This window comes from Sugiyamaella lignohabitans, chromosome A, assembly GCF_001640025.1.
Source record: "Sugiyamaella lignohabitans strain CBS 10342 chromosome A, complete sequence".
Lineage (NCBI taxonomy): Eukaryota > Fungi > Ascomycota > Dipodascomycetes > Dipodascales > Trichomonascaceae > Sugiyamaella > Sugiyamaella lignohabitans.
In genome coordinates, this window is record NC_031672.1 from 4806322 (window position 1) to 4833220 (window position 26899).

At 42.6% G+C, this 26899-nt stretch overlaps 12 protein-coding genes across 12 annotated transcripts; 5 read left to right on the plus strand and 7 right to left on the minus strand.

The window, feature by feature from the left end:
* Positions 1 to 893: 893 nt before the first annotated feature.
* Positions 894 to 3014, minus strand: RRM3 (Rrm3p; the record flags this gene model as incomplete). The annotated part of the gene is made up of 1 exon (XM_018878434.1): positions 894 to 3014. One exon carries the CDS (start codon positions 3012 to 3014, stop codon positions 894 to 896), a length of 2121 nt encoding a protein of 706 aa, XP_018735738.1.
* Positions 3015 to 3411: 397 nt separating this feature from the next.
* On the minus strand, positions 3412 to 4605 carry IDH1 (isocitrate dehydrogenase (NAD(+)) IDH1; the record flags this gene model as incomplete). Its single annotated transcript, XM_018878435.1, has 1 exon — positions 3412 to 4605. One exon carries the CDS (start codon positions 4603 to 4605, stop codon positions 3412 to 3414), a length of 1194 nt encoding a protein of 397 aa, XP_018735739.1.
* Positions 4606 to 6392: 1787 nt separating this feature from the next.
* AWJ20_1547 (uncharacterized protein) lies at positions 6393 to 6800 on the plus strand (the record flags this gene model as incomplete). Its single annotated transcript, XM_018878436.1, has 1 exon — positions 6393 to 6800. One exon carries the CDS (start codon positions 6393 to 6395, stop codon positions 6798 to 6800), a length of 408 nt encoding a protein of 135 aa, XP_018735740.1.
* A 174-nt stretch (positions 6801 to 6974) lies between these two features.
* On the minus strand, positions 6975 to 9047 carry ENP2 (Enp2p; the record flags this gene model as incomplete). The annotated part of the gene is made up of 1 exon (XM_018878437.1): positions 6975 to 9047. The coding sequence occupies one exon, from the start codon at positions 9045 to 9047 to the stop codon at positions 6975 to 6977; it is 2073 nt and encodes a 690-aa protein (XP_018735741.1).
* A 1010-nt stretch (positions 9048 to 10057) lies between these two features.
* On the minus strand, positions 10058 to 10681 carry AWJ20_1549 (uncharacterized protein; the record flags this gene model as incomplete). Its single annotated transcript, XM_018878438.1, has 1 exon — positions 10058 to 10681. The coding sequence occupies one exon, from the start codon at positions 10679 to 10681 to the stop codon at positions 10058 to 10060; it is 624 nt and encodes a 207-aa protein (XP_018735742.1).
* Positions 10682 to 12278: 1597 nt separating this feature from the next.
* On the plus strand, positions 12279 to 14504 carry AWJ20_1550 (uncharacterized protein; the record flags this gene model as incomplete). The annotated part of the gene is made up of 1 exon (XM_018878440.1): positions 12279 to 14504. One exon carries the CDS (start codon positions 12279 to 12281, stop codon positions 14502 to 14504), a length of 2226 nt encoding a protein of 741 aa, XP_018735743.1.
* A 347-nt stretch (positions 14505 to 14851) lies between these two features.
* On the plus strand, positions 14852 to 16960 carry AWJ20_1551 (uncharacterized protein; the record flags this gene model as incomplete). The annotated part of the gene is made up of 1 exon (XM_018878441.1): positions 14852 to 16960. One exon carries the CDS (start codon positions 14852 to 14854, stop codon positions 16958 to 16960), a length of 2109 nt encoding a protein of 702 aa, XP_018735744.1.
* Positions 16961 to 17110: 150 nt separating this feature from the next.
* Positions 17111 to 17848, minus strand: AYR1 (acylglycerone-phosphate reductase; the record flags this gene model as incomplete). The annotated part of the gene is made up of 1 exon (XM_018878442.1): positions 17111 to 17848. One exon carries the CDS (start codon positions 17846 to 17848, stop codon positions 17111 to 17113), a length of 738 nt encoding a protein of 245 aa, XP_018735745.1.
* A 2090-nt stretch (positions 17849 to 19938) lies between these two features.
* Positions 19939 to 20997, plus strand: CIC1 (Cic1p; the record flags this gene model as incomplete). The annotated part of the gene is made up of 1 exon (XM_018878443.1): positions 19939 to 20997. The coding sequence occupies one exon, from the start codon at positions 19939 to 19941 to the stop codon at positions 20995 to 20997; it is 1059 nt and encodes a 352-aa protein (XP_018735746.1).
* Positions 20998 to 21205: 208 nt separating this feature from the next.
* Positions 21206 to 22666, minus strand: RDS2 (Rds2p; the record flags this gene model as incomplete). Its single annotated transcript, XM_018878444.1, has 1 exon — positions 21206 to 22666. One exon carries the CDS (start codon positions 22664 to 22666, stop codon positions 21206 to 21208), a length of 1461 nt encoding a protein of 486 aa, XP_018735747.1.
* Positions 22667 to 23395: 729 nt separating this feature from the next.
* COX11 (Cox11p) lies at positions 23396 to 24169 on the plus strand (the record flags this gene model as incomplete). The annotated part of the gene is made up of 1 exon (XM_018878445.1): positions 23396 to 24169. The coding sequence occupies one exon, from the start codon at positions 23396 to 23398 to the stop codon at positions 24167 to 24169; it is 774 nt and encodes a 257-aa protein (XP_018735748.1).
* A 235-nt stretch (positions 24170 to 24404) lies between these two features.
* Positions 24405 to 25286, minus strand: AWJ20_1556 (uncharacterized protein; the record flags this gene model as incomplete). Its single annotated transcript, XM_018878446.1, has 1 exon — positions 24405 to 25286. The coding sequence occupies one exon, from the start codon at positions 25284 to 25286 to the stop codon at positions 24405 to 24407; it is 882 nt and encodes a 293-aa protein (XP_018735749.1).
* Positions 25287 to 26899: the final 1613 nt, after the last annotated feature.

The following is a 26899-nucleotide window of genomic DNA, read 5'->3' on the forward strand; positions in this document are numbered from 1 at the left end:
CGGAGATACCTGCGACAGCACCAGCGACAAATTGGTATGCAAAAGGAAGGGCTAAGGATGGTTAGACCTGACACAATAACATCAGCTATTAAAAGTAGAGGTTGACTTGCACTAGAACCAGCTTTTACAAGTTGCTTTATTCGAGCTCATGTCAGTTCCGCGACATTCTCGTCGGGCATACTTACGCTTATCGTTATTTCCAGACATTTTATATTCCTAATATGATCTATTTTCTGATCACAAGTTAGTTTTAACTTCGTTGCACGCTTATTTCACCTGACTTACTAAAAAAATGATTTATTTTTGAAAAATTCTATCTATCAAATCAAGTCAACGGTTATGTCGTCTTCTATCAGTCATATACCAGATCCCGCGACCCCCAAATACTGGGTTGGGGTAGACATAGCGAAATGAGGGGTTAATACATGACATTTAGCCGATATCGCCCTTCTTCTCGGTGCAAGCAACTTGCTTATTTTAGCCGCATAGTTTACTGGCTTTCGACTGGACAGAATAGATTCAAAGTCACGTGTCGTTTGAATGGCCAAGTCGAAAATTATAATATTAGGATTTATTTTTACCAACATAAGTAGATAGAAGATGAGTCGGGGACTGAATATATGTTCATAACGTTCTCCAATGGAAGAGGACATATCAGCATCTAAGCAGCATCTCGATATAATCGTATGGTCTGACGGAGCGAGATCTATTCATAGTGCAGTAAAACATGCTATGGGTAAGGTTAGTTAAGTACCCCTGAATTTTCCCAAAGCGATAAGTGATATAAAACAGCGAAAGAAAATTATACGTCAAGATATTATTGTGCGTAAAAGCAATTCATAATTAAAAATCATATAAGAAAATATGTCCGTGATAAATAAATAGAAATATAATTATATTGGTTGCCCAGTGCCCTTCAATCGGTTATAAAACTCTCGTACTGCTTCGTTGACTCTGACGGTTCGAGGATCAAACCCGACAATTTCGAGAGAATCTGTACAAGTAGCACGGGATACAGCTACATATACCTGACCACTCTCGAATGACCGGGTCAAATTCATTTTCACTCTTGGTAGTGTCTGGCCCTGAGCCTTGTGAATAGACAGAGCCCATGAGAGAATTAACGGCAAATGTGATCTTGTCGCCACTACTTCAACTGGTTGTTTAGCAGTGTTTTCCAACTTGAACTCATGAGGTTCAATAAATTGTTTGTTGCCGTCGAAATCGACCACAGGGTATAAGCTTCGGTTATCACATTGGGTTGCAAGAGCTTCAAGTAGCTTAATAGAGTTGTCCTCAATTTGCATCTTTCCTATTTCTTGTCTTATATAAGACCCCAACGTGATACCAGCTGGACAGTTCTTAATGCAGGAGGAATAAGCTTCGAATGCAGCGCTATCACTTGCCAGGCTCTCCCACATATCTCTCTGAGCTACAAATGAGATGACTCTTCCTTGTGAACCGTTGACCAAGTTATTTTCAGAATCATTCCTAACAAAAAGAACTTGGCAACCCAACTTCAGAGTTAGCTCATCATCTACCAACAAGCTATTAAAAAAAGCCTTCGCAATAAATTCATGACCGCTTTGAACAATATCCTTAGCTGGGAAATGAAACGAAAGACCCTTCAAATTCGCAAGCTTCTGTTTGTTAGCCCTAGCTACTTGCTCCTTTGTTGGATAAAGTTCAATAGGTTCTATTCCATCCTTGTAAACGAGAGGACGTTGTAGGGCTTTGAACTGTGAAATAATCTCGGGAGTGAGATTGTTCTGTCTCAAAGCGCTGAGCATGTTAATTAATCGTTGGTCCCCTTCTTGTCGAAACACAGTTGTCAATTCAATCTGTTCTTCGATGGCTTCCTGCCAGATTTTAGTTTGAAAGCAAAACGAGACTTTCCTGCCTTTATCAGGAACGGGAGGCAGTTGATAAAAATCACCACAGACAATGACTTGTATGCCACCAAAGGGGACTCGTGGGAATTTACGAATCTCTCTGCCAATTTTGTCAAGTTTCTCGAATAAATCACCATCTAACATAGACACCTCATCTATAATAAGTACCGCTGCATTCTGCCACTGAGAAACGGACTTTTTGTTTTTCTTGATACGCTTGACTAAATCATCCACAGGGTCCTTGCCAAGCCCGATGCCAGCCCATCTGTGAAGGGTCTGTCCACCGACATTGATGGCTGCTAATCCTGTAGTAGCAGTCACTGCTACCGCGCCAGGTCTGTGGGAGCTGTTAAGCTGGCTAATGAGTTCCTTGAGCAGAAACGACTTACCAGTACCTGCGGCACCTGTGAAAAATAAATTCTTTCTCGCCTTAGCAACTCTGATCACCCTTTGCTGCTCTTCAGTGAGATTTTTAGATGACTTCACGACACCCTTGAATTCCGTTGTCTGAGAATTAGTAGAGTGTGCCCTTCTGGCCGGTCTGCTATTAAAAATCATACTATCCCAAGCCGGCACTTTCCGCTTCCTCGTCCCAGAATTTGTTCTTTCGACACTGTTAGGAACCACTGAAGCCTGAACCAGCGCCCCTGTTCTCGCCTCTCTCTTAGATATCATTGGTTGACCTACTTCTGAGTCTGGTTGTGTAAGGTCAACTACTGAAATCGGATCTCCGTCCAAATAACTTTCTTCTGGAGAAGGAGCCCTTGGCAAATTTTCATCTTCAAATCCATTTGATTTGAATAGCCCCGAAGAGCTCCTGTGAATATTTTCAAGTACTTTATCAGGGATAACATCAAGCGGTTTTAATATACTCGACTCTCTAGTAACACCCCTATTGAACTCCTGAGAAGAAGAATTAGATCCCTGACTAGAAATATGGCCAGAATTTTGGCTTGAACCCTGGCTCAGACCAGATCCTAATCTAGTTCCTTGGCTGTGGGTCTTGCCAAAATCCTGGCTAAGCATGTCATTATTGGGCTTCTTCTTAGGAAGGAAAAAACTCGTCACTTTAACATCACCTTGTGAGCTTCGACCCTTCATTCCAAATTTCCCCTGTGCCATTTCTTAGATAAACTTTGAAGAAAAGACTCGAGAACGCGATCTGATCTGCAGTATTTATAACGTGTTGTTGCCTACCCTTCCTCTTAATTGAATTTCGTGCTCTCTTCGCGATAACCCTAACCCAGGACAATGGGCCCTGCATTTCTGACGGCTTTTCGATACACTCGGAAGTTGACGACTGGACCATTTTGCTAAGTTTCATCGCGCTCACGACACTGTCAATTTGTAACCTCAACAATAGAGAAAGATATTTCGACTGTATAGGTCACAATGTCAAGGCTAGCTCGACCACAGTAGGGCCTAAAAAGTTTCATCATGTGCTATTTAATCATAATTTGATACATAATCTACATATATCAGAGGGCTTGTTTATAAACATTGTAAATAGAGAGTCTATTTAGGCCTTCTCCAATTGGTCAAGGATGGCACGGGTGAACTCGGTAGTGGTGTTGTTACCGCCCAAATCAGGGGTTCTGGTCTTACCCTCAGCAATGACGTCGTAAGTGGCCTTGGAGATTCTGTCGGCATAGCCATCAAGACCCAAGTGTCTCAACATCATGACAGCAGAGAGGATCATGGCAGTGGGGTTAGCAGAGTTACGGCCCTTGATATCCAAACCAACGTGTCTACAACCAGGCTCGAAAACAGCGTGCTCACGACCAATACTGGCACCGGGAACAAGACCAGGACCACCGATCAAACCAGCACCAATGTTAGACAAGATAGTACCGTATAAATTAGGGGTGACCAAAACGTCGAATTGTTGAGGCCAAGAAACGGCTTGCATAGAAGCGTTGTCAACAATCATGTCGTTAACAGTGATTTGAGGATATTGCTCGCCGAGCTTCTTGATAGTAGCACGGAACAAACCGTCAGAGGCCTTCATAATGTTGGCCTTGTGGATAACAGTGACCTTCTTTCTGTTGTTGGTAATGGCGAAGTCAAAGGCAAAACGTCCAATTCTCTCAGAGTTGTACGAAGTGATGATCTTCAAAGACTCGACAATGTCGGGAGTGGGTCTGTGTTCAAGGCCAGAGTACTCACCCTCGGTGTTCTCACGAACAAGGACCATGTCAATATCCTTCAATCTGGTCTCAACACCGGGAATGTTCTTAATCAAAGCCAAAGAAGCGAAAATGTCTAATTCCTTACGGAGAGCAACATTGAAAGAGGGGTGGCCAGTACGGTCAACAGGAGTGTAAAGAATACCCTTAAGACCAACCTTGTTTCTTTGAAGAGATCTGATGGCCTCTTGGTAGGCGTCGGGGTACTCAGCCAAAGAGTTGGCGGGCTCGACTAAACCAGTGACATCGACTTGTTCCCATTGAACTGGGACGTTCTCGGCCTTGAAAATGGTCTTGACAGAGTCGGTGATTTCAGCTCCAATACCATCACCTTTTTTTATGTTAGTATCCTTGCCAATTGTGCTCAAGTGGGTACTGAGTAACTTTTCTGGAGCCAAATGCCTCCGGCGGCTGGGGCTCCGCCCCAGACCCCGTTGCTCCTGCTCCGCAGGAGAGGAGCGGGGAGGGTAGCATGTCCTTGAACATATGGGACGTAGCTCAAAATCGACACGATTACAATAGCACATCAATGCATGAAGATACCCATCGTGTGTTTACTTGTCTTCACTTGTGTTGATGTGAATTCAATGGCTCTGATAATCATAACTTACCAGGAATAAGGGTGACAGTGTACTTTTGACCGTACTTAGTAGGAGCAGATGCAGTGGTGTTCAAGAAACGTCTCGAGGCGAGGCCAGGAGTTCTCAACAAAGAAGACTATTATTCTGTTAGTTCTACCATCTACTTCAGATGCGACTCGGTTAATTGATGAGCCTTCCATCAGAAACCAATTCTATTCAGTTTGGGCAACGGTCGAGGCTACTTGGTCTTCATTTCACTTTTCAGGTCAAGACGGGAACTAGAAGCCAACGAGCCCTAAAATGTTTCTTCACAATTGCTAAACATTGCCTGAGAAAAACACTTAAGTATCAATGAAAGCTGCATTCAAAGTATACTTTTCGCATTGAAGCTAAACAATGCCATTCAAGTGCACCAGAAACCAGCATATCCGACCGACTCTAACATTCTCAATTATTTCCTGAATAAAATCTTACCTTTGATAAAGCAGCACGCATTGTTCCTTGTATATTTTATGAATTCGGGGTTTGAAATGGTCTTTTCTGTACGAAGAAGAATACTCAATCAGAAGTCTACCTGTTCAAGAAGAAGAGAAATTTATTCTATTCTTCCGTTGTAACGATACCTGTTAGAGGTTTAGGTACGGACATCTGCGGCTTTCCTTTCACCCTATAAGCAGCGTCAACAGCCCTGTATTCCCAAGGGATGAACGTTTTTTTTTCTTGTTGTTCTGCCCAATCGGACCCGGCTCTCATACCAGCTCCAGGTTTAGGGCGTACGCATGTCTGGTCTTCAGGCAATAAAAACCATTACACGGCCAAATGCAACGGCTGTCGGGGTTTACTTTGCATAACAATATTTTCTTCTCGCTCCGGGCCGATGTAATCTGCAGGTCATTCGGCTCCGTTCCACGGACAAGCGGCAGTGGGTTCCTCTTTGCTTGATCATGATTCTCTGGCCGGTCATATCTCAGGACGTTTCCCGTCCGGGGACCCTTTTCAATTGAACCTTTCAATATGGACCATATATATAAAGCCAGCAGAAGAAGCGAAATAGGGGGTTTCCGAATGAAAAATGTGCTAAATAAAAAACAATAACGATAGCTTCTGAGTTTTGTCTTATGAATAAGGTCCGAATGAGTAGCACGGATCGGAAAAATTTGTGGTACAGCCGCTCCCTGTGGCTATCCAATACCGGCTCCGACTGCGGGTGGGATCTGCAACTTTAAATTTTTCACTGTTACGCTAGCTTCTGTCAGGGTTCGGGTGTGTATATCCTTCCGGCTCATGGTAGCTCCTACTAGGCCTCGTTCTTCTCATTCGCATAGTAGGTAAGATATGCTTCTGAGAGTTGTGGGTTCAAACCCGGTTGTCGTGTTTTAGTCTAGACTAGACCTAGCATTTTCTGAGACGAGCTGATCTACTAAGTCTAATATAGCTTTTGAAAGATGATTCCAACTGGGTTGGCTTGATCCGATGACTTCAGTAAGGAATCTACTATCAGTTGTACTTGTTAAACCCCACTGGTCGTCAGCAGCAACTTAAAGACTAATATTATTTGTATTCTTTGAAACATATCGGTTGTTACTTCTAGAACTGAGAACAGTTCCTTGGGGAAGCAGACCCTGCCAGCAGCCAGATCATGTACGGCGCTATCACGAACCATTTTTCAGATAGGCTGCTTGGATCATGTGTAGCTGACCCAAATTAATCCTCACCTATCTAATCTTTCATCTATGTCAACGATAACTGCACGGGGGCTCTATAGGAAGCTCTATCGTGAGCTGGCTAGACAGCACTTGACTGCTGCCGAAGCACAGACTGCTCAGGACGCTAAAAAGAAAGAAGCTCTACTTCAGTACCGGAAGCTGCAGGGCCTTGATTCTGGTGATGGTGCTAAATCAAGCGTCGCTCCCGAGAATCGAATTTACAAGGCTGACACATTACGAAACGTGTTCAATTCGTCAGACCCTACTGAAGCTAATTTGCTTTTTGGGTATGAAATTGGAGAGTATCTCAAATCACAGAGAGCCTACAAATCACTACTGGAACGGTACAATCCCGGTGCTAACATGGAGGATGAAGAACGAATTAGACTCTCTGCAAGAAGAGTTGGTTTGAACTTACCTGAAGAGTCTTCATAGATTGCACATCTACTTTCTATTTAATGCCCGAATGTCCAACCCGCCCTTTATCTAGCACTAGCTCCTGATGGTCCTGGCGTCTGATGCCCGCACATATGAACTTATGACAATGATGAATTATTATCTGTTACATTATAAATAATTGTATATAGTTTTTGGCGCAATGTATCTATACTACATTCCACGGAAGACATTTTTACTCGCTCTTCTTCTATTGTCGTACCGTTGAGACTTGCGACCCTTATTTGAAGGATCTTCAAGAGCACCGTTTTCGGCTGTTTCGTCATCTTCCGTATTTCTAGATGATCTCTTAACAGGCTTCTTCTTTTGTGGAATAAACGAAATCTCCATCTCACCACGAGGTCCACGGCGTACTTCTGAGGTGGTTGCAGACTTTCGCTCTTGATCTGTTTCAAGCTGTTGAACTTGGTCACCAAATGCACGATTAGCACGTTGCTGAGACTCAGCACTCTGGCGAATCACTTTCATTTCTGGGAGCGAGTTATTCAGCTGCTCTCTTGCTTGAAGCTTTTTATTTCTTCTCTCCTCTTGTTTTTGCTTTCTCATTTCGGCAATCTTGCGTTTCTGTGCTTGTTCACTATCCTCATCTTCCGATTCAGATTCAGATTCGTCTTCACTCTTGCCATTTTCTCTTTCTTGCTCTTCCTCTTCCGCGGCTGTTAATGCTCGAGGGGTGTCTCTTAGATTGCCATCAGCGCTGTTCGTAGTCTTCTTACCTGCCTGGCCACCATGCAATAATTTATATTCAAAACTCTCTTCGTCAATATGGAATTCTGGATCTTCGAAAATAGCTTTGAAACGGTCGTCAACCTCGCCTTCTCCCTGTTCAGCAATTTCTGACGCCAGCTTCTTGTTGACCTTAACTTTGGCAGCAGCTGCAGCAGCTCCAGTGGTACGAATACGAGACTCTCTTTCTTGATCAATCTTCTTCTTAACTTCTCTTTCACGGTAGTCTCTGTAAGCAAATGGATCAGTGATAAGCTTAGCTTGTTCATACAGCCGTTGGTCAACAAAATAACCATGCATATAACTCTTGACAATATTACTGCCAATCAAGTGGCCCAAACTCAAAGCCGCCAACTCCTTACGAGTAACAAACTTATAGTTTTCATAGACACTAGTAGCAGGCTTCTCTTCAAGTTCTTCAGTAATGCTGTCAAGGAATGAACACCACTTGGGTGCCGGGCCAATAGCTGGAATATAATAAGTATGCATAGGAATTCCCTCATTGGCAAAGAAGAACATACCAGTATTGGGAATATGGGCAACGTCATTAATGTCCACTGTAGGTTCCATACTTGTAAATGCTTCTCCTGTATTAGTATCCCAGATCTTGGCAATTCTCTTATCGGCAGTCAAAATCTTGTCGCTTACACTATCTGTGTCAATGTACTCAATGTTCTTGATAGGGAATCCGTATCCCTGATCCTTTATTAATGTACGTTGCGAAGACCGTAAATCAAACAACAATGTATTACCTTCATAGTTACCGCAGGCAACTTTTAGTCCGTCGCGGTGGAATGCCAGTGCGGTAGCTCCACTTCCTAGACCAAATCCACCACCACCAATATCTAATGAACCAACTCTATGTCTTGATCTGGGATCCCAAAACTCAACTGTACCATCTTCAATACCAAATCCTAAAAGTCCGTGACATGGGTTTCTTTCTAGACAGTTTACGCCATCAGCATCAACTTCAAAGGGGGCCAAGAACCTTCCCTGGTCAATGTTTAATCTGTATACCTCATTTCCAGAGGCTCCAATATATAAATCACAGGTATTAGTGTCATAACACATGGCTCGACCAAACTTTGGGATTCTTGATCTTGTATGAATACCACCTTGAGCATGGAATTCAATGCTTCTATCGTTTTGTAAATGAATAGACTTGGTCCAGTCATCCGATATCATCAGAAAGTCGACATTTTCCGCATCAGTATGCCTGTCAAATTTTAATGACAATTGTTCAAAATCATAAACATGAATCTGTGGTTTATAAGTACCGGTAGCCATACAGAACTGACCATCTCGTGATACCTTGATCTTATTTGAAGCCTCTTCAAATTGAAAGTCTTGAATCAGCTCCACTCTACTCGAATAGTCAGCATCTTCCTTCAGGGCTCTCTTCCGCTTCCGAGCAAGCCAGTCAGGAAGTGACCGTGATGCATTGGTACCAGAGATTTGGTAAATGGGAATATTAGCTCCCGGAGTTGATTTAAGAACCATTTTGCCTTCAAACCTGGGTCTGTTTGATTCCAACTTTTCTAACTCTTAATATGCGTTCAAAAAAAAATCACCACCCTAACCTTGATAAGAAATTTGTCGTACCCTAACATCTATCTTTTACAGATCCACAGAGACCCTGCTTCCTGACTGCATAGATTTCGCAGCAGACTGTGTGGGTTCGGAGGAGTGTTAAAATAAATACATTAATTTACTGCCTAAACTTCCAATGATTTTCTGAAGCTACAATTATACGCACTCCCAGAAAGCAGATTGAGCCTACTACGAAAACTGCGCCGTTGTATAGGATTGCATCTCTGTAACTGGCGGTATCTATCAGCAGCCCTTTGGGGACTAGAATACCGGCAATGGGAGAACCCAGAAAATTACCGAGTCCACGACTAAAATACATAAATCCGGTAATAGACTTGTAGTTCTGAATACCGAAAAGCTCTACCAAACAGGTCGGCAGAAGAGCAATTATGGGGCCAGAAAACACTCCATATAGCACAACAAACGCGAGGAACGTACCCTGTTGTGGGATTAACCAGAGTGCAAGCACAGATACAGTACTCATCACTCCACAGAATACCAGCATGTTTATTCTGCCCACTTTATCAGCAAAGAACCCCACAACAACCTTAGAGATTGCATTAACGGCATTGTTAACTCCAATGAAATTTGCTCCCTGAGATGCTGAGAATCCCAGAGCCTGTGCATAGGCAGACATATAAAAGAGGGGAATCAGGTAGCCAGCAGCCTGGAGAAAGCCCCCAGAGATATGCAATACAAACTTCCAGCTCTTTGCTACCCTTAAATTTACTAATAAAGAGCTATTATTGTTTCCGGCCATGACGAAGGTTGGATGCGGGACTACCATCCAGCTTGTTGGGAACGTACACGCAAAAGAAACCAGTCCTAGGATCCTTAATGCCCACTGCCAACCAACTGCTGTAATCAGGTATCGTGTAAAAGGTGCCATAGCCAAACCTCCTATACCTGTCAATGTTAGTTTAGCTTCTGGCAAAAATTTCGTACTTTGACATTGGCATGTACTTACCTGTCCCAGAGAATATTATTCCCATGGCAATACCTCGGTGTGTAGTGAAATAGGGTGGGCCATGAATCACAGGTTGCATATATAACATGCTAGAACCGATACCGAATAGCACACCTTGGGTCAAACTGAATTCCCATGTTGTCCGAGAAAACGACGCACATATGAGTCCTAACGAGAAAATTAACGAACCAATGCCCATTATTTGAGCAACAGAAAGATATTTTGCCAGTAAATTATTACAAATGGTCAGAGTATATGTCAAACATGTTGCAACTGAACCGATAATCGAGACAACAGCGACTGACTGCCCGTGGAGAGGACCCTCTGGACTTAAATAAAAGTCTTGAAACACACCAAATGTGAATGCAATTCCAAACACCATGAAATTAGCTATGAATCCAGCTATCACTACTGAGTATTTGTTATATTTAGAGATTGGAGGTTCATATTCAGGAGACCCTTGACTCAATGCTTCGATTGGCCGGTCACCACCCGACTCAGCAACTGAAATCTGATGAAAAACAGAAGAACCTTGTGAGCTTCTAGACTGCAGTCGAATATCGCTATCTAACATCATTTTTCATAATAGTTTGTATAGTCAACCAATGCCTCTTCTGACCTATTTTATTAGTCGCATATAATTAGTCAGACGCTGATCAATGTGGAGAAGATATCTGAGATGTCGGATTTTCCCGGTGCATTTTAGCACAATCCGTCCCGTGTACCTAGTATCCGTTCAGTATCGGTCTGATATTCTTTATAATTTCACATTTGCGTTAATCTAACACAAGCCCAGATATCTAGATAGTTTAAACATGTCCCGGACCAATTATGATTTTTGGATATCACTCCAGCTCCTGTTTATGGGCAAGGGTTATGCTGGACCCTGCGTAGTGAACCTTATCAAGTCGATAAATAATCTCCTGAGGGATGTAAACGCGGGTCATATCTGAGTAGCATAACTGGACGAAGATGCTTAGTGCTCGCCGGTATGTTAATATACCTTGTTCTTGGAATTCGCTTACATACTCTGTGTTTTGAATATAACTCGCATGACTGATAACTAATGTTCATATAATCATTCAAGACGACTTATTCAACACACCAATATATCCGCTACTCTTAGTTTGGTTGGACTAAACTAGAAGATGTAGAAGCTAAAGTTCTAATACCAGCCAAATCGTCGAATCAATCTCAAAAGGAACACTTTTGTTACAGCCATGAAACGAAGCAGACGCTCTAAAAAGTGGTGCCATTTTTTTTCAAATAAGCTTTTCTTACATATGTCGGATTCCTCGAGTCTCCTGAATGACATGTGAAAAGTGTGACCGTTGATTTGAGATGAGGTGAGGTCCGTGGAATAGTCCCCGCTCTGCAACTTACCTTTCCCCACATTTCAAAGTCCCAATTGCTAACGTTGGGGTAAGAAGGTCTAAGCAATGGATTAAATATCGTCCGGTCCGCGATGATCAAGCTCAGATGTCAGATTCCCCACTTCTGCCTCGGCATTGAGCATACATGTCATGCATATCGATCCCCACACCCGTCCTTGCCACAAAATATAAAATCACCTCTCGATCCAAGTTGAAACAAAGTAGAGCGTCCATTCTTATAACGTGTCGTGTTTCGAATAACCTCATCTATCATATTCAATTATATTAACTAGCAGGAGAATCAGTGATCTCGTAGCCAATAGCAAAGTAGCTTTTAAAGGCACATTACAGTAAGTATGGTACTTCTTATCATCAGGAGATTACTCTTATTGCGGGGTACTTTATAGGGGTAGAATTGCAGTCCTAATAACAGCAAAATGGGTCTATATCAGTGACCAGACGCAAATAAAATGCATTGCAGAGATGCGCCAAATCAGAGCCAGATGAAGAATTCCAAAACTAACTAGCCGCAGATTTAAACTCCACTATTTCTAATATCGCCAGAGCCAAGGAGCTAAACTTAGTGCATTATTCGGAGCGGTTTGATCCCGAGACTGTTGTTACTCATTTGTGGAGTACATTATCTTTTGCCCCACATTTTCAATCCTCACCCAAACCGTCCTAGCTCGCCTGATCTGCTCCATAAACAGTTTGTCAGCGTCCGTCCCCTCAGTAGCCTCACAGTTCAGGCCACAATCGCGCTAATAACCCAACCCCTCACACTAGCGGAATTTATTTAAAATGACTGGCATCAAGACACTTGTATTCTCGAGTCAATCTTTAGACTCGAGATCCATAGACAAAGCCATGTCTGATGCCCAGGCTATTGCTATGTCTTTGACTGCTGGTACAGTCACTGATAACTCAGATCCTTTAGAAAGATTTACTGAGCAAGATTTCAAGACGCTTCTGGCCATTGCTGATGCTTTTGTTCCACCAGTTGATCCACAGGCTTTGAAGCCTTATGTCGCCAAAAATGCCTATGCTCCTACAGATTCTGAACTCGAAGAGTTTGCTCGGTTATCACCTTCAGGAATCAGAGAGGCTTTTTTCAATTGCATCAGAAAAACTTTGATAAAGGTTCCTGCCGAGAATCGAAGACAGTTGATTTTGGTTGTGAAGCTCTTGTCTCATAGATCTACGGCACTGTTATTGACAAAGTCAAGCTCATTATTATCAGAGATGTCGTTGGAAGATCGTGAGCAGGTGTTACTATCCTGGTCTCAATCAAGATTGGCGAATATCAGAAAACTTCATAGATCTCTTTTTGATATGAGTACTGCCACCTTCACAAGAAGTACCAACTTGAGTTATAAAGCGTTTGGCCATCCATATACCGAACCTCGTTTGAATGATCCTGACGTCAGTACTAAGGAGATTTTCAAGCACAGCATTCTTGATCTTGGTGAATATGCTACTTCGACTGAAATTTCAGTTGATGTTGTCATTATTGGATCTGGATCTGGTGGTGGTGTTGCGGCCAATCGGTTAGCACATCAAGGCTACTCAGTGCTGGTACTTGAAAAAGGTACATACTATCATGAAACAGAATTCAATTTTAATGAGGATGACGGTCATGCTAATCTGTATGAGCAAGGGGGTGCACTTATCACTGACGATGGTTCAATGTTGGTTCTTTCTGGTGCTACACTCGGAGGTGGATCTACTGTGAACTGGTCAGCCAGTTTAAGAACTGCCGATGTTGTTCGCAAGGAATGGGTTGAAAAGGGCGTTGAATGGTATGGAACTTCTGTTTACGACGAGGCTATGGACTATGTTATGGAAAAGATGGGTTGTCATACAAACAATTTAGAACACTCCTTTTCTAACCAATTAATTCTTGACGGCGCTGCCAAATTAGGATATTCTGCCAAGGAAATTGACCAAAACACAGGTGGTGCTGCTCACAAGTGTGGATTCTGTTCTTTTGGTTGTAGATTTGGAGAAAAGCAGGGCAGTGTTGTTTGCTGGCTTCGTGACGCAGCTCAACATGGCAACTGTAAGATCATTGATAAAACTGATGTTATCAAAATTGTACACACGGGAAAGAAAGCTACTGGAGTCGAGGCCGTGGTACATAAACATGGTAGGGATATTTCACTATTTGTTAAGGCCAAGAAAGTTGTTGTTTCAGGAGGTTCATTACAAACACCTGGTGTTTTGCTACGTTCTGGTTTTAAGAATAAGACTATTGGCCACGGTTTGAAATTGCACCCAGTGACTGTAGTTTTCGGTGACTTCCCAGAGGTAGAACAAAATCCTTTTGAAAAGCCAATTATGACAGCTGTTTGCACTGAGGTTGACAATTTAGATGGTAAGGGTCATGGTCCTAAAATCGAGTCGGTGTTACACCAGCCGCTCCTAGAGGCCCATTTCTTACCTTGGAAGAGTGGGAAGCAGTATCGTCAAGAGCAAATTCGCTATAATCACACATCTGCCTTATTGGTTATTACAAGAGACAAGGGAAGTGGTCGAGTATATTATACAAAGGACGATCCACTTAGACCCAGACTGGATTACCTTTCTGACAAATATGATAGTTGGGCGTTGATGCAAGGTGTACTAGCTAGTGCTGATTTATTGTATATTCAAGGTGCCGCGAGAATTCTCAGCCCATTACCACTTTTCCCCATTTTTGTGCCTAGTGTTGAGCCGGAATCTAGAAATATCAATGATTCGGACTATCAGAGATGGCGTTCCAAACTTAGTAAGCATAGCATTGAACCAGTGAGAGTTCCTATGGGCAGTGCCCACCAAATGGCTTCTTGTAGCCTGGGAGGCAAACCAGACAGCTCCGTGGCGAACCCCCGCGGACAATTGTGGGAATGCGATAATGTGTACATCGCTGATGCTAGTGCTCTCCCTACTGCAAGCGGTGTTAACCCCATGATTTCGACTATGGCTACTGCTCATGTGGTTGCTGGACATATCATACAAGATTTAAGATCTGCAGACAGCAGACTTTAGTTTATATCTATTACTAATTATCTATATTGACTCTTTTTTATTTCGTCCGTTAGTATATACATCCGCAAATTCGAAGGATTTACGAGTGTGTTTTTTGCGCGAACCATGAAGTCCACGGAGTTAACCACTCTGAACTAACCAGAAGGGGCTAGTATGTTAAATATGCCCAGGATAGCTTATCAATGGAATCAGGGGTAGATTTCAATTATCAAACCATATTGTACTACTATGTGATCCCTCACAAGAAAAAAAATGAATATATATGAGCTAGATGAAGGGGTTTCCTAGAGTAACTGTTCTGAAATCAAGTCTAAGAAATGCAGATACTCCCAGACCCAACCTACGCGATGACTATAGTATCCACTAAACTCGACACAATTATCTCAGGAATAAGCCAAGAGGCTTGGGGGGTATTTTTTGCCATTGCAGATACGTTTATTCCCTCAACTGATATCAAGGTGCTTGAACTCCACGTTTCCAAAAACGCATATTCTGCCTCGCCTGAAGAGCTCGCTGAATTCGCAGCTCTGAGCCCATCTAAAATGGGCGACACTTTTCTCTCCAGTCTCAAACTTACACTTCATCAGGCCCCTCCTGATCAGGTATCCAAGCTCAAGTTGATCCTGGAATTGCTTTCTCACAGAAGCACAGCTTTGTTCTTAACGCGTTCGACTTCTCTCCTCACTGAGATGTCTGTCTCTCAGAGAGAGGATGTCCTTCGGTCATGGTATCAGTCTAATATCACACCCCTCCAGGGGCTATTCAGGACTCTATACATCTTGACTTATACCACTTTTCTTCGAGTGAATCCTCTTGGCTACAGAGCTATGGGTCACCCTGAGTTTGATCCCCATCGCTTTGACTTGACACGCACAAACAAAAGCTCTTTTACTCATGAAATTTTGGACATCGGCCGCTACGCAGCGACCGCAGAAATAAAAGTAGATGTAGTAATTGTTGGCTCAGGTTCAGGTGGCGGTGTCGTTGCACGATCTCTTGCCAAGAACAAAAACATCTCTATTCTTGTTATTGAAAAGGGGGCTTACTACAAGCCTGATGAATTGAATCTGAACGAGGATCAGGGATACAAACTGTATGAAAAAGCTGGAACTCTTACTTCTGATGATGGTAGTATGTCAATCTTAGCTGGTAGCACACTGGGTGGTGGATCAACTATCAATTGGTCTGCTAGTATCAGGACGCCTGATGCTGTACGAGATGAGTGGTCAAAATCAGTACCCTGGTATGGGCAATCTATATATGACGATGCAATGAAATACGTCATGGACGAAATGGGCTGTAGTGCCGAGCACATGGAACACTCGTTTTCGAACAACGTCATTGTTTCGGGAAGTGCCAAGCTAGGATACAATTTTGATTTGGTGGAGCAAAATACCGCAGGGAAGTTGCACAAATGTGGGTTCTGTTCGTATGGTTGTAAATTCGCCGAGAAACAGGGAGCAGTGGTCAACTGGTTACGAAAGGCAGTTGAAGAGGGAAATACCAGAATCCTTACTGATACAGATGTTATCCGGATAATCACGAATGGGACAGAGGCTACTGGAGTGGAAGCAATTGTTCATCAGCACAACAAGAAGATTCCTTTGAAAGTTACTGCCAAGAAAGTGGTAGTTGCAGGTGGATCTCTACAAACACCGGGCTTACTCCTTCGATCTGGATTCAAAAACAAGAATATAGGACGAAATCTTACAATGCATCCACTAACAGTAATGTTTGGCCATTTCCCTGACAAAGAGATAAATGCTTTTGAAGACTCTATTTTGACCGCCGTAGGCACCGAGAAGGAAGATATCGATGGCCGAGGTCACGGCGTTAGAATTGAGGCTATGATACATCAGCCTATACACACCATGGGCTTCTATCCATGGCGAAATGGCCAAGAGTGGCGTAAGCTTCAGGCCCAGTACAATCATCTATCAGCCTTGATGGCAGTCCAAAGAGACATAGGAAGTGGACGTGTGTATTACAAGCCTAATTCACCTTTTATACCGCGAGTTGATTATATTGTTGGAAAAGCTGATTCAGCTGCAATTCTTGAGGGTATTTGTTTAGCATCTGACTTGCTTTATATTGAAGGTGCACAAGACATTATAGCAGGCGGGCCATCGATCCCCACGTTTACGTCCACAACTCCTGTCGAGAAACGAAGCCTTACTGACCCTGACTTTGCTGAATGGAAGGAGAAATTGAAAAGTACACCACTGGAGCCTCTTCGTAATCATTTTGCATCTGGTCACCAGATGTCTACTGCTAGATTAGGTAAAGACCCAAAAAGCTCTGTTGCAAATGAACGTGGTCAGCTTTGGGAATGTGATAACGTTTACATTGCGGATGCTAGCGGAATGCCATCAGCTAGTGGTGCCAACCCAATGGTTTCGGTCATGGCCACTGCTCAAGTAATCAGCGAGTATATCAGGGAGGATTTGAAATTGTAATTAGATTTTGACTTGTAGTAGCTGTTAAACAGTCCATTTAGCTGTGGGAGTGAGATACTACAGCGCTTGAGTTAGAGTCCTTGTCGCTAGAGCTTATCAAATATTATTCCCGTCTTCTTATATACTTAATTTCAGATATTTACTCTTCGTTTAAATATTCTTTTTCGAATACCTGGCACGGACTTTGGCATAAAACTCATACAAACCAAACTTTCTTGAAAGGACAAAAATAATAAACCAACGTGGCATATAAGAGTTAAAGAACCTAAGTAGGGTTACATAAGAACCCTCCCACAGTTGCTCAGGAGCTACTGGTTTGTTGATAGCGCGGAATACTCTTTTAGCATACTCATCTGATGACATTGGCTGGTTGTTTCTAGCCATTCTTCTTCGATCTTGAATACCCTCCTCAGCATCAATATAAAGAGAACCCTCGGGAATATCTCTGTCATCAGAGATATTAGTATGCACACCACCAGTTACAATTGTAACCACATCAACATCGAAGGGTTTCAATTCAAGACGAAGAACGGAGGAATACTGGTGAAGTGCAGCTTTGGTGGCTCCATAGTAAGCACCCCATGGGAAAGGAAATATACCGGCTACAGAACCAATTTGAATGATCTTACCTTTGGAAGCAATCAAAATCTGACTGAAAGCATTGGTCATTCTGACAACACCGTGGAAATTAACATCGAAAACTTGTTGAACCATCTCAATAGAAGCATCAATCGCTGGCATTGTACATGGCTGGCCAGCGTTATTAATCAAATAATCCAATCTTCCTCCAGTCTCTTTGATGATCAACTCCTTTGCATTGTTGACTGACTCTTGATCTGTGACATCAAGCCGAAAGGTGTTCACACCAAGCGCCTTCAAATCATCCATAGCCGACAATCTACGGGCACCGGCGTAGACGATAAATCCTGTTCATAGTTAGAAATGCTATCAAGAACCCGTACTACCTGGCATAATAGCCTAAGTAGTTCTATCAGTTACACTTGACATACCATGAGCTTGAAATTCCCTGGCCAAAGAATTTCCAATTCCGGATGAGCAGCCTGTAATAAGAGCAATCTTTTTAGAACTTTGAACTTCAGACATCGTGACTTAATTAACTATTTATCGGTACTTCTTGTTTCTGTAGTACAAATTAGCTGTACCTTATAGTGATTAAATACAAAGCTTTGAGGAAATTAGGATTTCTGTTTCTCAACTCGGTTCGATTACTTCCCGATCGTCGGCTCAATTGCATCACCGAACCTAGTGATAAGTTGCAGGGGAATATGCAACCAGAGTTTATCTATGCATGGTGTTTTAAGAGGGTTAGAAGCGTACTAGCCTCTGACGCTTTGTATCCTGGATTAGCAGCGCTATCATTGATTAAATTGAAAAAGCAAACCAAAAACCAAGTTAGATAACTAGTCAGTTTATATAATAGCTGTCCAAAGCTGACAAATCTCCAGTCAAACGAGTCAATTGGTGCTGGTAAATTTGGAATAGAATCAAGGTTCATAATTTGTCAGACGGCAGAGCGACACTGTCACGTGCACAATCTTTCAGCAAGACTTATAATCGGTTGTTCAGCCAATTCTAACTTATCTTCCATTAGTACTGGTCTTTATATATGTTAGCACCGGCCGTTCATCAGGTTCCTAGTACTATCTACGCATGTGTTGCATCTATTTTATCAAAGTTACCCCAACATTCACTAATCAATATATTATTCGTAAATCGTTTTATATAACAAGTGGTCTAGACTAACACACAAATCGTTACCATTAAGCAAATTCATTTTCGTCCAAATCCGACAGAGCTTCTTCGTCAGCACCGTCATTATCATGAGAGTCCCCGACTACGAATCCGTCGTCCGCTGATTTAGCACCTCCAGTGCCAGCTACCGCTTCACAAGCATCGACCCATTCACTATATACATCGATTGGTGCTGATAGAGCTGATTTTGGTTAGAATTAAAACTTTTACTGGGCGTTGGATATTTGACTGCATTCACACAAGCAGTACCGATCTATTCACTGAAGTACTGCTGTCGGTAGTTCTTGCTTTGTAGCGGCGGTGTATCGTGAATTTTTAAAGTGTGTTTCAGTAGTGATTTCATGTAACTTACCATTAATCGAGGCCTGAAACGTTTGTCCACAAACTTTGCAATATAGTTGACCAACACCTAGTTTTTTATCTAGAGTGCAGACTACTGAGTTTTCGTGATTACAAAATAAACATGAGAAGGTGGTTGACAATTCCTGTTTTAGCTTTTTGGCCGGTCCTCTTGAACTCTTCTTACGTTTTCCCTATCAGGACAGTTAGTATAAGTCTATTTGAATTTGATAACGAGGCAGACCTATCGATACTTACCATTGTACTTCAATAATAAGCTTGGTATTCGAATATATGATGAAATATCTAGCACTGGAGCATCGAAGTATATGCAAGAATGAACGTGGGTAAGGGCACGCCTCACTTGACGGGGCTTGGATAAAGATGAAATAGATGATATAGATACTAATTAAGAGTAAGTGGGATATCGAGTCGATATAAAGGCTGTTATTCTTGCTATTGGATACGGAAGAGGGTTCGGTAACTGGATACACTCGTAAGACCCGTGGAGGTCTACCAGAGAGGTGAGGGAGCAGGAAGAAGAGTTTAAGATAACCTGATTGCTTCACCCAGTGCCTTGTTCAGAAACAGAAGCAGGCTCAATGAACCGTATAAGCTATCCCTGAAATGAATTAGGATTACAGAAGGATAGTAAAGGAAGGGATGGGATAATGTATAAGTACTGGCCTGCCATGTCATACGGCTGTGACTATAAAGAAAAAGCAAAGTGGATTTTTCATGTTCATGCAAGTAGGGGAAAAAAAATATTCTAGTGATCTTTAATAGAACACAGACGCTTGACTATAGTATAGAACGTTAGAACGCTTTACTTTAGTTTTGAATCAAAGTTCTAATACAACATAGAGATGGATAGATCCAAATGCATAGAGGCTGTTACTGCCTTACAGAAGTACTTGACTAAGAAGACTGGAGATGTCGAAGAGACCAATGGATCCTTGAATCTCCTTGAGGATGATGAAGACACAGGTTCGAAATATCTTCAACTTATTGTTACTACCCGAAAATATGTTTCAGATCACAAAAATCTTAAGCCAAAATTTGTGAAGGTACCTCACTCTCTTTACGAAAATTCTGAGGAGAAGCCATCAATCTGTATTATAGTTAAGGACCCTCAGCGAGCTTTTAAGGACGTTTTACAAGACGACGAAGCACCAACTAAAGAGTTGGTTACCCGTGTCGTTGGTGTATCCAAGTTCAAAGGAAAATTCAAACCATATGAGAGTAGAAGACAACTTGCTAGTGGTTATGACTTGTTTCTTGCTGATGACAGAGTTATCACCACACTACCAAAACTATTGGGAAAAACCTTCTATTCTTCAAACTCTAAATTACCCCTCCCAGTGACTGTTCTTGATAAGAACACCAAAGAGCCAAGCGCCATTAGGACAAAAGGCTCCATTGACAAAATTTTGCATTCTACCTGGTTCACCTTGGACGCCAGTACGATGATTGTAGTCAAGGTAGGATTAAACAGTTTTGACGCTAAAGATGTGGCTGACAACGTCGAAGCAGTTGTTGAATATATCACAAAATCAGTTATTAAGAATGGATTCGAAGGAGTTCGTGCGCTACACATTAAGTCGGCCTCTAGTCCTAGCTTGCCCATCTATCTCAGTGAGAAGATCTACAGCGACGAAGATGTTGTCGAGAAGAGAGATGAGAAGCCATCGGAGCAAGAAAAGAAACGCAAGCGCGAGGCCAAGGAGCCCAAGCTCACGAAACTCGAACAGGCATTGGCTGAGGTCATTGATGAGGAAGATTTTGCTAATTTCACCAAAAATAAGCTCACCAAGAAGACTAGCAAACCTGCCGCTGCTGCCCCCAAGGCTAAAGCTGAGACCGAGACTGCCACTGCTTCTTCTGAGGCTCCTTCTAAAAAGAAGGTCAAGATGGCCAAGAAATAATAGGATTTTCTTCTTTCCCAATAATTTATGTAATATACTATTTCAATGGATATATGTCTGAAACAAAATGCTCTGGAGCCTAGTAATATGTGAAATGCTCGTTCTGATGCGACAAACCACAATAAGAAACTATAAGCATGAGTCTAAAGATTTACAACAGGACAAAATAAAATACATTATTAAAAATACATATCCAATCAAAGACTGGTCAGTGATGAATTGGAATGAAGTTGCCGATGATACAACTGGGGATATTATAACGATCACGACGTACAGTGAAACTAAAGCAACATGCCCGACGTTTACGTCCATCACGAGTCCTTAAATTGCAACTAGTGAGTACTGCCTTTTGGCCAGAGTCAAATGCAATATTTCCGTACTTCTCCCAGTAGCTTACAGCGGATTCTTCACTCATTAGTTCATAAATAGCGAACTTACCATCTCGCAGGTCCTCGACATTTACACCAACCAGTCCAGCAAACTCTTTATTGCCCCTATAAATTTCACCCGTTCGACGCCATAAACATGCTGGAATCGCCATACTCGTAAACACTCTATCATAATCTAGTAGCATTCGTTCAAACGCCTCTTCGACGAGAACGAGATCAGTGTCGGTCAAAGACTGTGCTACTCCCCGGAAAGCAGGACGGAACACCGTCAGCGGCTTCAAAATCCTTTGCTTGGAAGAGAAATTCATGTAGTTATCCATGTACTTTTGTAGTCGGGTATAGCCGTTAGCATAATTGAATGGTTGCAGTAATCCTGCCTCCACTTTTGCGTGGATCACTTGTTTGAGACGCTCCTCTGGAGAAATATCCTCCGAGGGATCTGCTGCTGTGAGAAAGAACTTGTCACGCGCAGAGTCGGAAACATTAGCAGATGGATTATTTCCATTAGCAGAAGCAGTTCCACTGCTGTTACCACTGTTGCCATTAGAACTACCAATAGACCTACTAGCGTCGACATTTCCAACACCACTAATATCGCCGAATCCTTGACTAGTTTGCTGTTGATTAGTTCCAAGAAGATTATTGTCAATCAGAGATGGATCATCTATCATTGATAAAAAGTCGTTCAGTGAAGAAAATTCGCTACCTGCCTGTTCTGAAAAGAATACTGGGTTATGACCAAAAGCCATAGATTGGTTTAATAAATTTGTACCAGATGAAGGATTTGACTCACCCCATTGTTGACCCAGTGATATTACATCAGCGCTGTTATTCCTATTGGAAGAGTTATTTAGCTCCAGTTGCGTGGATGACAGTAACAGATGCTGAGAGCCCGATCCTGTACTTAATACTGTGTGAGCACCAGATGGTGTTGTAGATACTGATCCAAACGTAGCTTCTTCGTCTACTCCTGTAGAAGATTTTCGTTTATTAGGAGGGGTTCCGGCACTTGTACCAACACTTCCCTCTCTTTTTGTTGATTTTACTTCGTCATGGCACAGATGTCCTATGCTTCGTTTAATACATCTTGTACAGGGACGTTTGTCGTCACAGGTCATATGAGATCGTCTACAATATACACAGGCATGGTCCACCTTGTTTCTTCGGTTTCTCTTAGCGCCAGTCGCGTTACTCGAATGTGGTGTCGAGCTGGCAGGGGCGCTCTCTCCGCCAGAGCTACTACTGGCATTAGCCTGGTTGTCGGTATTACTATCAGCCATAAGAGATTATTTCTGTTTCAACGCTCTTTCTATCCGACTGGCCAAAACTTTTTTTAATAGTTTAATAGAATATTTAGTTAACACAATACCGGTGCTACCAATATAGGTTCATAATCCAAGACTTGTCTTGGTATATTTTTGAAACCGTTCACTTTAGCGGCAGTGAGGAAGATCAATTCGGTCTGTCGGATATTGGCGAGGCTTTAACGTGGGGAAATTATATGCACGCATCTGAACCCAACGGCAGGTGCTCCAAATGACCAATTCATATTGACATCAAGCTTCATTCAGGCTTTGAAATAACCCACAATCTCCCACATAGCTACTCCAGAATTTCGAACTCTGAGCAATAGTCGAAGGGTAGATTTGCAGGTGCTGAGAGAAACTGATCTATCGTTGTCAATTGTACGTTCCCGAGAAATCCAGCACTCAGTTGAGCCCATGGGAATAATACACTATTAATTATACAAAATTGTAACCCCGGACCCAGGTAGTCTTTGTTTGGTTGTTTCTTCAAGTGAAGCTCTTCTTGATATTGAAGTGTGTCGAGCAGGGTCTGATAAGACGCAGGGAATAGTCAGCTACTAGAATATGCACATTATATTTTGACTAGCGGGGGACTGTAAAATTGAAGGCACCGGCATCGTATGAGAACCGTTTTATTTCACTCGTAAGGTGCAAAGGCCGCTAATAGAAATCGTTTCATAAAGGATAGAAAGACAGAAAGAAATGTTCCGGAGGCCAACGATACGATTACCAGTACAGAAACAACTGTCGAGACATTTGTCATCAAGGTCAATGTTCCAACAACAGGCCAAGTTCACGGATCAACAGAAGCGAGAGGCTTTTCTTAGAGGTATTCAACAGGCCAACCAAGCCAGAAATAAACAGAAAAACAAAAAAGTGCTCACAGTCAGCTTGTATTCTGCCAGTATAGTAGTAGCAGCACTTGCTTTATCTTATGCTTCGGTCCCACTATATCGTGTCATCTGCCAGAGAACTGGTTGGGGAGGCACTCCTATTACCAATTCAGAGAAATTCACTGCTGACAAGATGATTCCAGTCGAGCGGAAAAAGCGAATCTCGGTTACATTCTCATCAGAAGTTTCTGGAGCTGTTCCATGGACATTTAAACCTCAGCAAAGAGAAGTCCAGGTGCTGCCTGGTGAAACTGCTCTAGCGTTTTATAAGGCAAAAAACATTTCTGATACAGATATAATTGGCATGGCAACTTATAGTGTGGTTCCCGAAAAGGTTGCTCCTTATTTCAGCAAGATTCAGTGCTTCTGCTTTGAGGAACAGATGCTGCGAGCTGGCGAAGAGGTGGACATGCCAGTCTTCTTCTTTATTGATCCTGATTTCGCCAAAGATCCGAGCGTCGCTAAGATTGATGATATTGTTCTGCACTACACATTCTTCAAGGCTCAATATAATGAAAATGGCACTTTATCCCCAGTCGACCAGTCCCAAGAACAGGTTTCAGTGGCTGCTGCTCGTATTTAAATCTCCACACTGTATATATATATTTTGTAAATAGGACATGGCGCTTCGCATTTTTTCTAAATTCATATTGCCTCCGGCGGCTGGGGCTCTGCCCCAGATCCTGTTGCTCCTGCTTCACATGAGTTTTTCGATAGGAACGTCCATCGTCGGGATTGGCTCCTACAGGGATGAACTAGATGTCTGGTTCGACATTAGTAAAAGGATAATATTGTAACGTAATAAATAAATTAACTTTTTAAGATGCATAGTTTGAAACACCGCTGGTGGGTGGGGGCATTTCTGTTCGAGGGAGACGATTAGTCTGGTCTCCCGTGTCAGTTGTCAGAGCGTTCAAATTTTGTTCGTCCTCGCCGTCGTCGTCCCACTCAAGGACAATCGATGGAGTCATAGGAGAAGTGGATTTAGGACTGGTAACATCAGTTGATGTCATATGAGTATCGATAGGTGGTAGTCCGCCAAAAGCTGATTTGACATTCGACTCGCGCAGTGTGAATCTTCGTGTAATGGTTGGCCTGGGAGACATGCTAGGGGATGTAGGAGACGTGGATTCAGCATCCATCATATTTGGATTTTGAGCGGGACTATTGTTTAGAGCGACTTTACTAAGCGCTTCATGAAGATGAGCTGAGTCTATCAGCCCAAGCTCTGGATGATGAGTCTCACGATTGGGCTCAGACTCAAATGTTGATTCCCATCCAACTGGGGGAGAAGGTGGAGGGCTGATGAGCCATAGGCGACCCTTGTCGGGCAGTTGCAATTTTCTTCTCTCATCTTCCTCTGTCAAAGTTGGTGCCGTCGTGTATGCCTTTAGACTTGAGATGTAGGATGGAACCGAAGGAGGAAGAGATTCTGTAGAACAGTAACTATTGATCCATTCTTTTGCACGTTCGCACTCGTTTTCATCATGGAACACTGCAATCACTCTGCGGAATCTTTTCATGGGCACCCAGTCCACTAAATGGACAAGGCAAGTCTCTTCTACCAAACTTCTTAGCGCGTTCACAGCATGTATGTCCTCAACAGTCTGCTTGTTAAATCCAGAGATGATTAACGTGTTGGACCTGACACTGGTACTAGCACCGGCAGCCGACGACGTGTACACCGTTCCAGTAGACATGATTTAACAAATTTTGATATTCAGCGAATAATGCTGATTAATAGATTATGCTTCGGTTTACCAATATGCCCAAACACTATTGAACCACTTTTATTCAAGACTGGTACCTGCTGACAGTCAAGTCTTTTTGTTTTCCTAATGGAGTATTTCCAATACTAGTTTTAATGTATTCGTATTTCCTTGATTTTTCAGTCCAGTTAGTGGGATGTAACTACGGTGCTAATAAAAATGAATCGATAGGCTATCAGCTATCATTTATGGTATATTGTTGGCGACGGTTGATTCGGATACCCGCAATAATGATAATAATAATAATAATGAGAAAGAGCGAAAAATATGCGAGTGATTTTTAAATAATGCCTAAGACTTCAAAATACTGTACTCAAGAAGGGCACCTGGATCCAATTTATACAATCAAAAGAGAAACCCGCAATAAGATACGAGTGAGTTACCGAGATGCTGATTATGCATTCATTTATTAGAGAGATACAGACGGTCTGCACTATATTCAGATGCACATGGCACGGCACGGCCCAGCTGAGATGAGAGCCAGCTTGCACAGCCTCCGCGGCTATAAGTGCCAAGCCAACACGGGCACAGAGCGGAGATTTTGAGACACCTATGAAATTTGATAGGGCTAAGCCTCTACTTGAAAAAATCGGTATCCACAATATACCCCAGTATGGGCGAGATGGAAGATGATGGAGCTTGTATTGATGGTGGTATTTCGCGCCGTATAAACACCATAAGTCTCATCCACTCAGTAATAAACGAGCACGGCTTGCGTCTTTGGTTTAATATATCATTATCAGTATTATACAAATCTTGGCATCGACTCCAGTATCGGTTCGAGGAGCGGGGTCTGGGGCGGAGTCCGACAACTAATTGTAGCACCAAGCACACAGCCTGGAGTTGTGTTCCTGAGCCCTGCATATCGAACAATGGCTGCCAGGGTCGCATCTTGCATGCACCTCGAATAATAGAGGCAGCTAGCTGACTTGTGCAATAAAGTTGGAACTCACAAAAAGTGCTGCGGTCGAACAGGCGAGGCACTGTTGGGAGATTGGAAACAGTCAGAGAACTGCCCCCAGTGCCTGGATGGTTGCCGCCCATTACTGATCTATTTACAACCGCCCAATCATTTTCCATTGAAATTTATATTCTATGAAAAATATTAGAGCAGATGTTCCTAAAAGAAGATGTTTAGCCACATCTGACACCAGCCACAGTCCTGTAAACATTGTCATGGACATACGAAATACAATTGATGCACGGCACCAATCTACTATAATCGACTTGGTTACTCGTGTTCGCTCGTGATATTAAGCATTTATTGATTGATATAGTGCGGCGTTTCTTAACGCTTATCGAAACGAATTTGAATACCAATAGAGCTGTGCCAAGATACAAAACAGACTCCAAAACAGACTGCAGACAGTCTACAATCGAGAAAGCCACAAAGAACTTGCGAAAATGGTGGGCCCGAGCGCCCCGTTGTGGCACCCAACGGTTGATTGTGGCCCGTTAATACCTGTAGTTTTTGCCGTTTTTGTGATTAGAATTTGATCTCTCGACTTACTGGTTGCAGCAACTAACCCTAAAAACATCAACCA